General features: G+C 50.0%; 1 protein-coding gene across 3 annotated transcripts in view; it reads right to left on the bottom strand.

Annotated features, from left to right (window-relative positions):
* Mvb12b (multivesicular body subunit 12B) overlaps positions 1-13,938 on the bottom strand; it is a 169,629-nt gene extending 155,691 nt beyond the window's left edge. For all 3 annotated transcript variants that reach the window (XM_071600962.1, XM_071600961.1, XM_071600963.1), the window contains exons 1-2: positions 13,809-13,938; positions 1,292-1,414 (exon numbers count right to left, since the gene is read on the bottom strand). In XM_071600962.1, the coding sequence (XP_071457063.1) occupies positions 1,292-1,414; positions 13,809-13,889 (204 nt within the window). In that variant the 5' untranslated portion in view covers positions 13,890-13,938. The remainder of the gene's footprint in view (positions 1-1,291; positions 1,415-13,808) is intronic.
* Positions 13,939-14,348: the final 410 nt, after the last annotated feature.

Genomic DNA, 14,348 nt, shown 5'->3' with positions numbered 1-14,348 from the left:
CTGAAAAGTTGGGAAAGTGATGTGGAGCATTTTAACAGGCCCCTCTGCCTGCACCGATCCACACTGACCCACCTGGCACAGCCTGTGTGACTGCAGCGGTTCTCAGTTGGGCTGATTTTACCCACCCTTCCCTCCTCCTGGGATCATCTGGAAATATCTGGAGACATTTCTGATCATCTCCACTGGGGGAAGAGTGGCAGCTGCTACTCCCTGGACTGGGTGGAGGCCAGGGACGTTCAGCCTCCTGTGATGCACAGGAGTCCCACAGCACAGAGCTGCAGGACTGTCTGGCCCCAAATGCCAACAGCACTAGACTAAGAATCCGGGACTCAGGGCTTCTTCAGGACCAGGCCTCTGGGCCTTCCCACCCCAGGACGTAGGATGCTGACCTAATCACATGAGGTGTTTTTTTCTGTGCTGGCTAAGGAGACCAGCACTCTTCTATTTTTATGTATTCTTGATATACATTTTTAATGTACAAGAATAAAGTGTAAACAAAATGAGGAAGTAAAAATAAGATCACCTTAGAATCTCAAACACAGGATGACATTCACCATTAACCCCCTGGTGTCACTCTGCACTTTTTAAGCTCCACCCGTGTGGGAATTTGTCACTGAACTAACAGAAGGGCCAGTCCTGTCGTATGGGACTGCTGCGCACAGCACGAGGTGTGGGGCAAAGCAAGTGCTCCACCAAGTGTGTGCTTGGAGGAGGTCTGGTCCTGATTAGTCACCATATCCAAGGACAAGGACTCTGTCACCTCACTTCTTAGAGCTTAAGTTCTAATTGACAAAGCAGAGACAAAACTGTGTGTTCTCCCAGACTTCCAGGGACTCAGAGAGCTAAAAGAATTCACGGATAGGACATTTCTGTGAACTGCAAAGAGCCATACGGCGTACGACAACACGTTTGTAGCATTTATACATGTATGACAACCACCAGGGTCTTTCACAGAGTTTTGGATCCTTGTCATGAAGTGTCACAACTAGAAGTGACTTTGGAAATCAGTGAGCCCAACCCTTTAATTTTTCAGAAGGTGAAAATGACCATCACTGAAGTCAAATGACTCAGCCACAGCCAAAGCCAGGATACAGCCCTGACTGGCTCTGTCTTCTGACTCCCAAACCAGCACATTCCCAGAGCCCTCCCACTGGCACTGGTCTCCCACCTCTGATTAAGTTCCTAGAGGGAAGAAGCACATCTTACACACAGGATCAGAAGATCTCGGACACAGGAGGTAAATATTTGCTGAATCAGTGAGCAAAGTGTACAAACTAGTGTCTTGACTCACTACATCATAGCCTGCTGGGGCTCGGTTCCGGGAAGCCACCACCCCGACTCCCGTGATGGGGTCCATGGACGTCTCTGGCAAGGCTTCCGAAAGGTCTTTGACTTCAGGCATGGTGGATTGGTCCTGGTTCAGAAAAAGAAAAAGAAAGCACAGAATTCAAACTCAGTGTTTAAGACAAACAACACAAAGTCTCAGCAACCAGAACCCTAATACACGGCAATTGTCCCCAGCCACACGCCACACACCTGAGCTGGCTGACCCTTCACTCAGACCAAGAATTCAATCACCTCTGGCCTCTGCTCTCCTCAAGTGAGCTTTGAAAACTGAGGGCTTGTCCCTGCCTGCTCCCAGGAGGAAATTTCGACTCAAACCCAAAAGCACATCATTCTTAACTCCACCGTCCAGCTGTCTGATTTTGTAACAGACACCAGCAGCTCCACTGAGGATCGCTCAGACGTGGCTATGTCTAACGACAGCCTCTGTTTCCCTCCCTTCTGCTCACTCCTTCTGGAGGTGTAGGCTTCCAAGCGCACTGCCTCTACCGTGCCGTGCCGAGGCTGAGCTCTGCAAACATGCAAGCAGCTTTGCAAATACAGAGAAGTGTTCTGGGCACTGGGCAAAGGCAGAGCATTGAGTTCAGGCTCTATCACATTCTAGCTGGTGACCTAGAGCAAGAAGCCAAACCTCCTGGAGCCTCAATTTTTCTCTACTATAAAATGGAGTCATGATACTTACACTCTGAAAATTGGTGCAAGAACTAAGAGCATCAAAGTAAAAGAAGGGCTTGGAAAGGTCCCTGACATGGAGTGGGCACTTAATAAAAAAGTAGATGAGACTGGCAGAATTGGGGCAACAGACCCAGAGTGACTGGCCAGAAACAAAGGCAGCACCACCCCTAGAGGACTGGCAGATCCCTTTGTTGTGTTTAACCCCAGGTCACGTGGGCACTTACTCAAAGCTAAACACTGACAATGACCCTAATTCTTGCTGGTGAAAGGGAGGGAAAATGGAATTATTCTGCTGCTGCAGACTGCCTCTTGACAGGGCCAGAGAAGACAGGTGTAGCGTGGACAGCACTGGACTCAGGCAGTCCAAGTGGCCAGTGCACCAGAAAGCAAATAAAGAAGGCAACACCTTATGTAAATGAACTTAAGTACTTTTAAAGAAGCAGCAGTGAAAAGAGCAAGTTAAATTCCACCTCCTTCTGTAACAATTAAACTCCACTGACTATAGTTCTGCCAGCTCTCTTAAGGCCAGTTACTACTTCAAAAGAAAACCAAACACCCTGCCTAACTAGGCAGGTAGGAGGAACATTCTTAGCCTGGAATCAGAAAAGGCAGGGCTGAAGGATGTTGGCTCAATGGTAGAGTGCTTGCCTTGCATACACGAAAACCTGGATTGCACCCCCCAGTACAGCAGCAGGGAAAAGAAAATCAGAAAGAACAGGGGACCACTAGAAATGACTGCAGGCTGCTAATTAGGAACAGTCAAAATGCTGCATGCAAGTCACACACGCAACCGGTGGAACCCACAGAAAGCTACAGAAACGGACTTGCCAATACATTGATAAAGTTGCCCAAGTCTAGGGCAGGGGTAGAAACCATACTGCATCATTTCCTATTTTCAAATTTCATTTACCAGGCAGGTTTATCTGCATAAAGCACGAAGGTTAGTGCTTCCTGTATCCAGTAGGCATTAAATATTTATTGAGTGGCTATGCATGCAGGCCCCCAATACAGATTTTGAGTTAAATATCTGTAGCTGCCTGATTCAAAACAAGCACTGATCAAACAGTCTGCACTCAAAAAATCGTGTCTTATTGGGAAGGTGAAAACGACGTTGCTGCAGCGTACATGATACTGGTACCTGCTGTCAGTTACCAAAAGTGCTTTGCAAAAGTAACGACTCATTAACAGAATGGAGGAATTCTGCCAGTGCTCACTACCGCACTGAGGATTGATAAAGAGCACGTGGGTACTTGTTTGTTAAGACACTACTGCCTCTACTATCAGAGCGAGGGAAGGTGAAAGAAAAGGGGTGTGTGGGGTGGGGGGCCAAGGTGAGCATACATCAGAGGCCTGGGATTCGCCCGCCCGCTCGCCCCTGTCACCCGCAGCCGCTGCCAACCGCAGGAGGCGGTCTCCCAAGATGCACCGGGCGGGCCCAGCAGCCTCCAAGATGGCTGCAGGCGGCCTCCAGCTGGGGCGGACAAAGGAGCCTGGGCGTCCGCGCAGCCCGGCCTGGCCAGCCTGCAGGGCCGCAGACACAGCAGGCCCCTGCCGCACGCCCCCGCCCTTCTCCCCTTCCCCACCAGTTGCGGTGCCCTGGGGATCAAGGCAGCCTTTGTGCAACAGAGACAAATGGCCGCCCTGGGTGCGGGGCTGCGGCCCACTCGCCGGTGCAGGAAGCCCCACCACAGCCAAGGAGGCTTTTAATGAGAAACGCCCAAGATATCCAAGGCAGAGGCCATCGCTCAAAGCAGCTTGCCCTGAATTACATATTTTCTGACTGCAGATTACTTTTAACAGCGTCTCCACCGTCACTTCAATTGACCTTCCTAACAAAAGGCCATTTATTAACTAGCACTCCACGCTGCCCAAGCTGCTGAGCCTCCAGCCAGAAGGGAGGGCACCGTGCATCCTCTGCAGCCCAGGGTCGCAGGCCAGGCTGCAGCCAGGGGAAGAAGAAGGATGGATGTGAGCCTGCACATGGAATCTGAGGGGTGGGGGACACGGGAGCCTGGGTGTTTAAGACCAATTTTAACCTGCCTGGCAGGATGCGATACTGGAGAAAACACCAAATCCTTAGGCCTACTTGCAGCAGCTCCTCATCCAGTGACACCAAGACTGCACAAAACCTCTGCTTTGTTTGTACAGCACTTTGCAAACCTCAAAAAACTTTCCCAGGCTCCTTTTCAGTTGATGCTCACATCACACCTGGGATGTGACCGGGCCATGTTATCTCCCTATTTTACAGGAGAGGAAGCATCCTGAGTTCTCAGACACTGCAGGGATGGCGGCTGCAGAGACATGGCCTCCCTGGTCTGGCCTGCTTTCCATTGCACTGTGCGCAGAGAGCAGCGACCCGCCCAATTGGAAAAGCAGTTTCAACACTAATTATATTTTAAAATGCCAAAGCTCTTCTTTCTCTGGCCATAGCTCAATAAGTCAAGCAAGGGGGAGAAAAGTACAGAAAGATAAAAGTAACATGGGATTAATTTTCCTCACACCTCAGTTTCAAGATTCAACATTCCCCTCATAAATAATTTACAACAATAAAAATGAGCTAAGGCCATGTTTGTGTAGGATGGAGGTAAATTCAGGCCTAATGAGGGAGATCCGAGCACAGCACAGGAGGGAACAGGTTGATGAACGGCCTGGTGCATGCAGGATCGACAGCACACAGGGGCTCCATTACCAGCCACAAGCTGCGGGGCCAACCAGGAGCAGGGGAGCCCACTGGGAAACCTTGCCATCCAGCTGTGGCGCAAGGAGGGTCTCTACAGGGAAAGCAAAAGTGGACCCAGTGTTTTGAACAGCAAGACAGTAGAACTTCAGTGTTAAGCAGGTCTGAATCCAAGTCAGTCCTCAACAAAGGCCAAGGAAAGAAGGAAGGTGGGGCACTGAGGGTCCCATCTGCTCTGCTCCAGATCATAGTGACACTGACCTTGAGCTGTCCTAATTTAGCCTAGGGGTCATCTGGTCTCAATCCCCAACCAACCTCTACCCTGAGTAAGCATACAGCCTCTGCAAAGACATTTGCAAGCTGGGGGCTGCAAAGCTTAGCTCCAGGCAGCTGTTCTGTGTCTAATCAAGAGGTTCTACCCCAAGGCATGAGCGGGTGTGTGCCTGATCATGTGCGCATAGGTGTGGCATGAACTGGGCAAGATGAGGAGGGTTTACCTGATCCACGGTGCACTTTGCCCGGCACACCATGTTTGATGCATACCGTACACTGGCCGGGAGGAACCTGCTGCCCGCTCTTGCTTGCCCTGCTGCCAACAGCGCTGGGAGGCCCTCATGCCAGCATTGCAGCACCTCACCAATGCTGTCATCCCAGGTTCACAGAGAAATGAACTTTAACTATGAAGCCCCTTCACACAGCCAGCACACTGCTCCCTTGTAGCTGATCAAAGAATTACCACAACAGTGTGCTTAATCCCTAAAAGTCAGCAGCAGGGCTTCACTGATGCTGAACATTGTTTCAGAATCAAAGGCCTGCCTCCCGGCCCCAGTCTGGGAGAAAACTAAGCTACTGTATCACAGCTGAAAACTCTGGGGAACTTTGATATCATCTCTGTTTAATTTCCACGGCCATAGTGAGCCTGGGTTTATCTCATTCTATCAACTCCAGTACTGAAATCCAAACCCAACTAACAACACGCAGCCCTCTCTCCACCGAGGCCCTCCCAGCAGCGGGGTGTGGGTTGAGTTTAAAGTGCTTTCGGGGGGCAATGACTGCAGGGGGCAGGGGTGCTGCCTTCAAAGGAGGCATCGGGCCTCCCTGCTGCGCAAGGGAGGCTGGCTCAGAAGCAGGGCCAGCAGCCTGCCAGGGCCAAAGGCATGACCGCACAACTTTTGAGGAGAGTGATTTCAAAGTATTAGGGGGGTAGGTCAAATCGGGCTACTGTAATTGAAATGACAAAACCAGTGGGTTAATTAAGTCCCTACAGAAGGATGAACTTGTGATCAGCTTGCTTGAAATCCAAAGTCAAGGGCACCAAAGACTTAAACTGCCATCCCCTGCGGGGCTGGGGAGGTAAGGGAATGAAAATTTAACTCACCCTGGGGAAGGACACAGAGCAGGGTTCCCACTAGGACTGGGCTGTCCCAGCAAACACTGCTGCCACAGCCAGTGTCCTGGGGAGGTTCTCGGCCCATTTCCCAGCTGCAGCGATGGTCTGCAGGAATCCTCGTCCTCGTCCCCTTTGGTGCCTCAAGAGTACTAGCACCTTTCTCCTGACAGATTCGCAAGAAGGGTCAAGAGGACATGGCATAGCCTCAAAGGAAGGAACCAGTGGCCAGGCTTCACCAACATGCACCGCCACACACACACACACACACACACACACACACACAACCAGGCCACCTCCTTGAGGCAATGGTGCAAAGACTCACTTCCTCAGGAGGCTGCGGACTGAGAGCAGGCGCCTGCAGCAGTGGGCAGGCACCCAGCACTGCCTGCACTCTGACCTGGACAGATGACCTCTTGACCAGCCAGAAGTCAAATCCTTCACACATGCTTTCTGGTTCTCAGGTGGCTTCAGGCCATGGGCTGCTGGGACATTGGGGAACTGAAGTAAATATAATTTTAGGCTCTCTTAGATCACAAAGAATTTTCCAGCTAAGAAACTAACAATTATGAGCACCTCCTCCCATCCCAGCAGTATTTGTTCTGTTTCTTCTAATAGAAGAATCTGGTACCTAAACACATCAGTTGAATCTGACCAATGTTTGGATTTATATTAACCATCTTATGATTAGAGTCCATAAACTATGTGAGGCAGGTCCCAGGCTCAGGCTGCATCAGCCCATATAGTGCAACTCTAGATCCCAGAATTCCCTCTCGAAAAGTAAATCCAGGATCAAGTTTGACAGCACTGCCCTGGCCCAAGCCCTGCCCTATACAAGCCCAACTTGACCAAAGCAAGGGAACACGGCTGGAGGGTGCGCCATCCTGTAGAGCATGTGAATCCCTACTCTGACTTGCTCAAGATCACTGCAAATGAGGTAGTCCAGGTCTGACCTGGTGATACCACACTGTCCCCTGGATAGCAGGAAAAAGGAGGACCCCAACAGAAACAGATGCCCTACAAATGAAACCATCCTAGGAGGCCCCAAGGGCAATGGTTCCTGATGTATTTAGTACTGTAAGATAAGTCACACTCCTGTCCTAATGGCCAGTGTCCGCAGAGTAAAAGTTCCATGATGTCAATTCAATTCTAGGCAAATGGGCTGGCTCTCTTCACGTGCATGTCCCAACCACACCTCCAAATGCAGCTGACCTCCATGCACCCACCACATTCCCTGGCACACAGCAGTCCACAGATGTCTAGGGAGAGCAGGGATGGAGGGGGACGAGACTGCATTCAGTAGTAGGAGTCATGAGACTGTAGCACACGTGAGAGTCCCCTGGAGAGGCTGTTAAGACAGACACTCCTAAGCCCCACCCCAGAGACACTGACAGCAGGTCTGGGGGCCTAAGAGGCTGCATTTCTAACAAGCTCCCAGCTGACACTGAAACAGATGGTCCATAGTCCAAAATGTAAGCACCTAAGAGTAGGCACTTTCTAAGTGTTTAATGAATGATGAATGAATAGAACCAACCTGAAGGTGACCTTTCATGGAACAGTCTCGAAATGAGTCCCCCAGTCTTTCCCTCCCATCTTAGGTCAGCTAAGAAGGCACAATTGCTCCCCTACAGACACCCACCCCACCATTCAGAATCTGGGCCAGGTTCCCACCTCCACAGACTTTTACCAACTGCCCAGCCAGACAGGTGCTGAAACATTGAAAGAACAAAAAAATAAAAATAAAAAATAAATAAAATTCACAACCTATCTGCCCCCCTCTGCCATTTCTAAGAGCTCAGCAATGATGCAGACCTATAGGTGCCCCAGTGGTCTGAAGGAAGAGAGTCCCAGGCCTTCCAGCTCAACACCGCTCCCTCCAAGGCCACTTCCTTCTGACCCAGAGGCCTCCTCTGTCTGCTATTAGCACAGCGGGCAGAATAGCAGGCAGAGCTGAGGGGAGGAGGGGGGCAGTCTTTGCAGTTAGATGGACCCAGCTCCAATCCCAGCTGACACCTACCCCTGTATGACCCTTGGCACATCAACCAAACCGGGCTGGAGTTGGTCACCCCCTAAAAAAATAATAGAATAATAGACAAGGTGTTCTCAACAGGGTTACAATGTATAGAAATCATCTAGAATTTGCATCAAAGGACACAATCAATAGACTAAAAAGATAACCCAAGGAATCAGAAAAAGCACTGGCAAATCTTATATCTCGTGAGAGATTACTATCCAGGTCCATGAAGAACTCCTACAGCTCAACAATAAAATCAAACTAACTAAAAATTGGGCAAATGATTGTTAGAAGAAAACATGGGTACAGGCATAGACTTTCTCAATGGGATTCCTAAAGTTCTAGAAATAAAACCCAGAGTTAATCAATGAAATGACATCAAATTAAATTCTTCTGCAAAGCAAAGGATACAATTAGAAGTGTGGAGAGAAGCTACAGAATGGGAGAAAATCTTTGCTGGCTACTCTTCTGACACAGGATTAATATCCAGAACACATAAAGAACTCAAAAAACGTAATGTGAAATAAACAAATAACTCATTTAATAATTGGGCAAATGAACTAAAAAGACATTTCTCAAAAGAAGGAATACAAATGGCCAATAAATATGTGAAAATTTTGTTCAATATCCTTATTAATCAAGGAAATGCAAATCAAAACTACACCTAGCTAGGCACAGTAGCACATGACTATAATTCCAGAGGTTCAGGAGGCTGAGGCAGGAGGATCTGAAGTTCAGAGCCAGCCTCAGCAACTTAGCAAGGACCTAAGCAACTTAGCGAGACCCTGTCTCAAAAAAATAAAAATAAAAAGGACCAGGGATGTGGTTCAGTGGTTAAGTACCCTTATATTCAATACTGAGTACAAAAAAAAAAAAAAAAAAAAGAACTACACTACTAAGATTTCATCTCACTCCAGCTAAGAATGGAAGCTATCAAGAATATAAATAATAATAAATGCTGGCAAGTGTGCAGGAACACTTATACACTTATACAATTTATAGTTGTAAATTAGTACAACTACTATGGAGATCGGTATGGAGGTTCATCAAAAGACCAGGCATGGAACCACCATATGACCCAGCTATCCTGCTCCTCAGTATTTACCCAGAAGAATTAAAGTCAGCATACTTCCACAACACATGCATATCCGTGTTTATAGCAGCACAATTTGCACTAGCCAAGCTCTGGAATCAGCCTAGATACCCATCAACAGATGAAGGGACGCAGAAAATGTGATGTATATGCACACTGGAGTTTTATGCAGCCATAAAGAATTTAGATCATCATTTGCAGGAAATAGATGAAACTGGAATGAAATAACAGAAAGTCAAGTATTCTGAGTTCCTCAAAAGACAAGGAATGGCTCTACCATACATCCCAGCTATTCCACTCAGTATTTATCCAAAATAATTAAAGTCATGACTTTCTCTCATCTATGGATGCTAGAAAGAAAGGGGAGAAAAGAGGCTTTTCCTGCCAATAGACGGGAAGCCAGTAGAATAGAGGACTGGAGAGAAGCAGGAGAGAAGTGAAAGGGGAAGTACTGGGCAAGGAAATGGGCCACATTATGTGACAGGCATACATGGGTATCACAATGAATCCTACTATTGTGTATAAGTAAATGAGCCAATTAAAATGGGCAAAGGACTTGAACAAACATTTCCCCCAAAATGATATACAAATGGCCAGTTAGCATATGAAAAGACATTCAACACCTCTAGTCATTATGGAAATGCAAGTTAGGAGCAAAACCACAGGCTCTCACCTCACACCCATCAGGACAGCCACTACCAAAAAATAAAACAAAGCACCAAGAAACTACTGCCAAAGCCGTGGAAAAAATGGGGAAGCTTGTTGACAAACAAAAAGGGCAGCCATCATTTTATGGAAAACAGTGTGCTAGTTCCCCCAAAAAATAAAAAATAAAATTTCCATATAATAGAATTGAAAGTGGGGTCTCAAAGCAATACTGGAACACCTGTGTTCATAGCCAAAACATGGAAGCAACTGGAGCGCCCACCTGTGGAGAGGTGGAGGGACAAAGCCTGGAAGACACATTCAACAGAATATTAGTCAGCCTCTGAAAGGAAGGAAAAAATCTGACCCAAGCTACGGTATAGGATATTTTGCTAAGTGAAACAAGCCAGTCACAAAAAGTGAAATCCATATGGTCCTGCCTGTTCAGGAAGGCACAGAGTCAGAAACTCAGAGGGACACAGCAGAAGGGTGGCTGCCAAGAGCCAAGGGGAAGGGAAATGGGGAGTTTTAGGGGGTACAGAGCTTCAGTTTTGCAAAATGAAAAAGTTCTAGAGATCGGCTGTTCAACAGTGTGAAATGTACTTACTGCCACTGATCCATACATTTAAATATAGCTAAGATGCCAAATTTTATGGCGTGTGCATTTAACAATTTTTTATTGTTGTTTTTTTTTTTTTTTTAGAGAGAGAATTTTTTAATGTTTATTTTTTAGTTTTCGGCGGACACAACATCTTTGTTCGTATGTGGTGCTGAGGATCGAACCCGGGCTGCACGCATGCCAGGCAAGCACGCTACCGCTTGAGCCACATCCCCAGCCCCTTAACAATTTTTTAGAAAGTATCCAGAACTGTGGTTTTCAAATTTCAGCAAATATAAGTTCAGCCCACGAGTCTGTTAAACTTGCATGTTCCAGGGCTCCTTCCCCAGAGAATCTAATTCAAGAGTCTAGGCCTGAAACCCGGGAATCAGCATTGTCATAAACACCCAGGTAACTTGGCTCATTAAGAACCCCTTTATGACTTTCTTCTGAAGGATAAGGAGATGATCTTTTGAAGACTCTGCGCTACTGCTCAGCATCCATGTTTTAAGCAAGTGTGTGCACGTAGATGTATATCTACATACAAAGAGCAAGAGAACAACCTCAGGCAGGTTCCAGCCACAGCAAGGAGGTGGCTCTCCCGTCCTGGGGAACCTGGAGCTATAAGGCCCCTGTGTGCGGCCTGGGCTCCAAGCCCACAGGGCTCTCACATTTCTGCCTGGAGGAGCTCCACATCTTGCCAGAAGCGTGTCAAATAAACCAAACACATGTCCACAGGATGTCCCCAACAAGGGAGGTAATGTCACACACACCCCGCAGTGGCCTTGCTTCCCAGGCAGCTGAAGAGAGATCTGACTCAGGCAAGGCCACTGCAAGCAGTACACACTACACAGGGAAATCACAACTCCCAACAGTGGCCCTGGGAGCAGAAGGCCGAGGAGAGCCCTGAGGCCAGGGATTCACTGGCCAGGAGGGCCTGGGAGAGGGAGAAGAGCCTGGGAGGAGCAGCTCTTTCAAGGAACCCCTCACTGCCTGACTGGCAAAGGAGGCTCTGCTCATTCAGCCACGGCCACCAACCAGTGCCCTCAGCCTGAAGACATCCCAGCCATGAAGTCATTTGTTATCTTCGTAATGGCACCTCCCAAGCTCCACTCCAACACCACCATTACTTTGCAGTGCGGTGAGGACGTCGCTCTTTGGGCATGAAGCAAAGAGCACTTCCAGCCTGCTGCAGCCAGGGCCCCTAGGGTTCCGAAGCAGAGAGGCCACAGAACTCCCTTACCTCTTCCAAGGCCTTCAGAGTTCACATGGCCGAGTTTTGTAACACATACAAAGCCACGACATTCCTGAATTCTTTTGCTGATAGTCCAGTCATTGCCAATAAATTATTTGAGTATTAGACCCATAGAACCGGAACCTACTGCTGGATACTATTTAAATTTCATGAGGACCCCCACCTCTGAAAGGGCCAAGTGCAGTCACGTCCATTAGCTCATTCAAATCTTCCCTTAGGGGTAGATTTTATTTGTAAGTCATATTTACAGTTAAGAAAATAGGAATTCAGAAAAGTTCCCTGACTTCCCTAGGGTCACCTAGGGTCCCAGAGATAGTCTGAAATACAAACCCAAACCCAGTGTTCACTCTACAATACCATTAACTCCTAATGATAAGAATGAAATAATCCGCCCTTCTGGATGGGTGCTCTGGGTCTGGAGCGCACAAACAAAAACACACCACTCTAAAAATAAATAAATAAATGAGCTTCTCTTTGGATCAGTCCATTAACAAACACTTAATAATAACTGCCAACTTTTATTGATTGCTTGTCACATGATAGGTACTGAGCTAAATTTTTCTTGCAATACTTTATAACTCACCATGATCCTATAAAAATAAAACACAGACATTAGCCTCACTCTGCAGATGAGGAAACTAGACTCAGAAAGGCTTATTAATTTGCTCAATTACACACAGTAGATAAGAAAGTCAAGACTTAGCCTGAGGTCTAATTCTAAAGCCCTTGCATTTAACCATGATGCAATATTCTAGAAGTGGAGAAGGCCCACCAGCAGTACACAGGCAGGGTATGGAAAATGCCTTTAGCCTACATCAGAGACCTAAAAGCAAAAAGGAAAAGAACAAAAAAATATAGATTACATGATTTTAGGTTCTAAGGAACTGGTCACTGCCACATCAACTGCTCTACATGGGTATTGCCCAGGTCCCTGCAGAAGCCCCATTTCTCAGAGGCTCCACTTAGATATTCTGAGCATGGCACAATTCCTCAAAGCACCCTACAAGATTTCCAGCGAGAAAGGTGTCACCAGCTCTTGTAACTAACCTTTCGAGTACACTAAGATTTTTCAGTTAGTCTGGATCTATGCAGAGCTTATCTTCTAACTTTTCTAAGGCTTTTCTGGTGCAGCTGATAAGATTTGCTAGCCCTGTTAAAATGAGATGAGATCCAGCCAGCTGTCGAGAAATGTACAATGAGATTATACTGAGAAGGAACCACCAGAGACAAAGGCCCCTAAAGAGGAGCTGGCCTGCTGTCTGCTTTTGTGGCTGAAATCCAGGGGCCTCTGGTTCTTGGGTGGGGGCAGGGAGCAGAAGAAGGGGCAACAGCCATTTGCTTTATGCTTTCCTGTGGTCTTCCTCTGTGCCCTGTTGAACAGGCTGTTGGAGGACAGGGGATAGAAGCTGCATCTTTAGTGGAGAGAAAGGCTGATGATTTAGGAACAGTTGTGTGCTGGTAACAAAGAGGACAAAGATGATCCTGGGTCTACCTTGTTCTCCATGCCTGTCTCTTAGGTTCTGATGTTCCCTGGTCCTATGTCCCAGCCCCTGGCCCTGGTGCCTCACTTGCACTGGAGCAACTGCAGGGTGCTTATCAGCATGCCCTTCTGGATGGGTGCTCTGGGTCTGGAGCGCCCAAGCGGGACATCTCACCTCGCACACAGGTGCCCTAGGTGTGAATGTTCTCTGCTGCGCCCAGGTCACACAGGCCAACGCCCCAGAATATGCCTAAGGGTCAGGTGCACTCTGGTCTGCACCCACGTGACCGCAGAGAGCCGGACCCCGGGCCTGGCGGGTCAAGCGACTGTGCCCAGCCCATGCCAGGTGGGCCCCTCACCTGCGCCGGGCCCAGGGGTGCTGCTTCCACCCGGTCCCCCAGCTCCCTCCCGCCTCCCGCCGCGAGGCCGGGCCGGGGACGCGAAGCCGCGGCGCGCGCTGGGCCCGGCAGAGGCCGCCCGGTCTGTCCCCGCGGCGGGCCGGGCACGGAGCCGGCAGGCCTCAGCGCGGCCCGGCTCCTCCCGCCCGCCCGCCCCTGGGCCCGCGGCCCGCCCGCCCGCTCCGGGGCAGGCAGAGCCGGCCGGGCCGAGCCTCCGCGGCGCCCGCCCGGCCTCACTTAACTGTTCCCCGTTGGGGCGGCGGCGGCGGCGGCTGCGGCGGCGGCGGGTCCCGGCTCCGTCTCACGCAGAAGCAGCTTCTCATCGCCCGGGCGGCGCGGGAGGGGCCGGGCCCGGGGCCCAGGCGGCGGCAGCCGGCGCCGCAGCTCGAGCGCGAGCCTCACCGGGGGCGCGGCGGCGGCAGGGGCGGGGCGCGGCCTGGCGGCGGCGGCTCCCTCCGCGGGCCGCGGCGGCGGGCCGGGCTCCGGGGGAGGCGCTGGGCGCCCGCGGCTGGCTCCGGCGGGCGGGAGAGCGGAGCCCAGGCGTCCCGAGCCCGCGCCGCCGCCGCCCACCGCGGCCCTCCTGGGCGCCCCGGCGCTCGGGCCCCGCCGCCTCGGGCGTCGGCTGCTCGCCCCACGCCGCGCCTCTCGGGGCCTCGCCCGGCTGGGCTCGCCTAGGCCTCGCCGCCCCTGGAGCCGTCCTGCTCGGCCGCGGGTTCCAGGCAGCCCCGGGCCGAGTGGCCTCTTCAGGGAGGGACACCCGCCCACCAGCCCTTCAGGCCTCA

The sequence above is a fragment of the Marmota flaviventris genome, chromosome 13, assembly GCF_047511675.1.
Source record: "Marmota flaviventris isolate mMarFla1 chromosome 13, mMarFla1.hap1, whole genome shotgun sequence".
Taxonomy (NCBI): Eukaryota; Metazoa; Chordata; class Mammalia; order Rodentia; family Sciuridae; genus Marmota; species Marmota flaviventris.
This window is presented reverse-complemented; position numbering and strand designations above follow the sequence as displayed.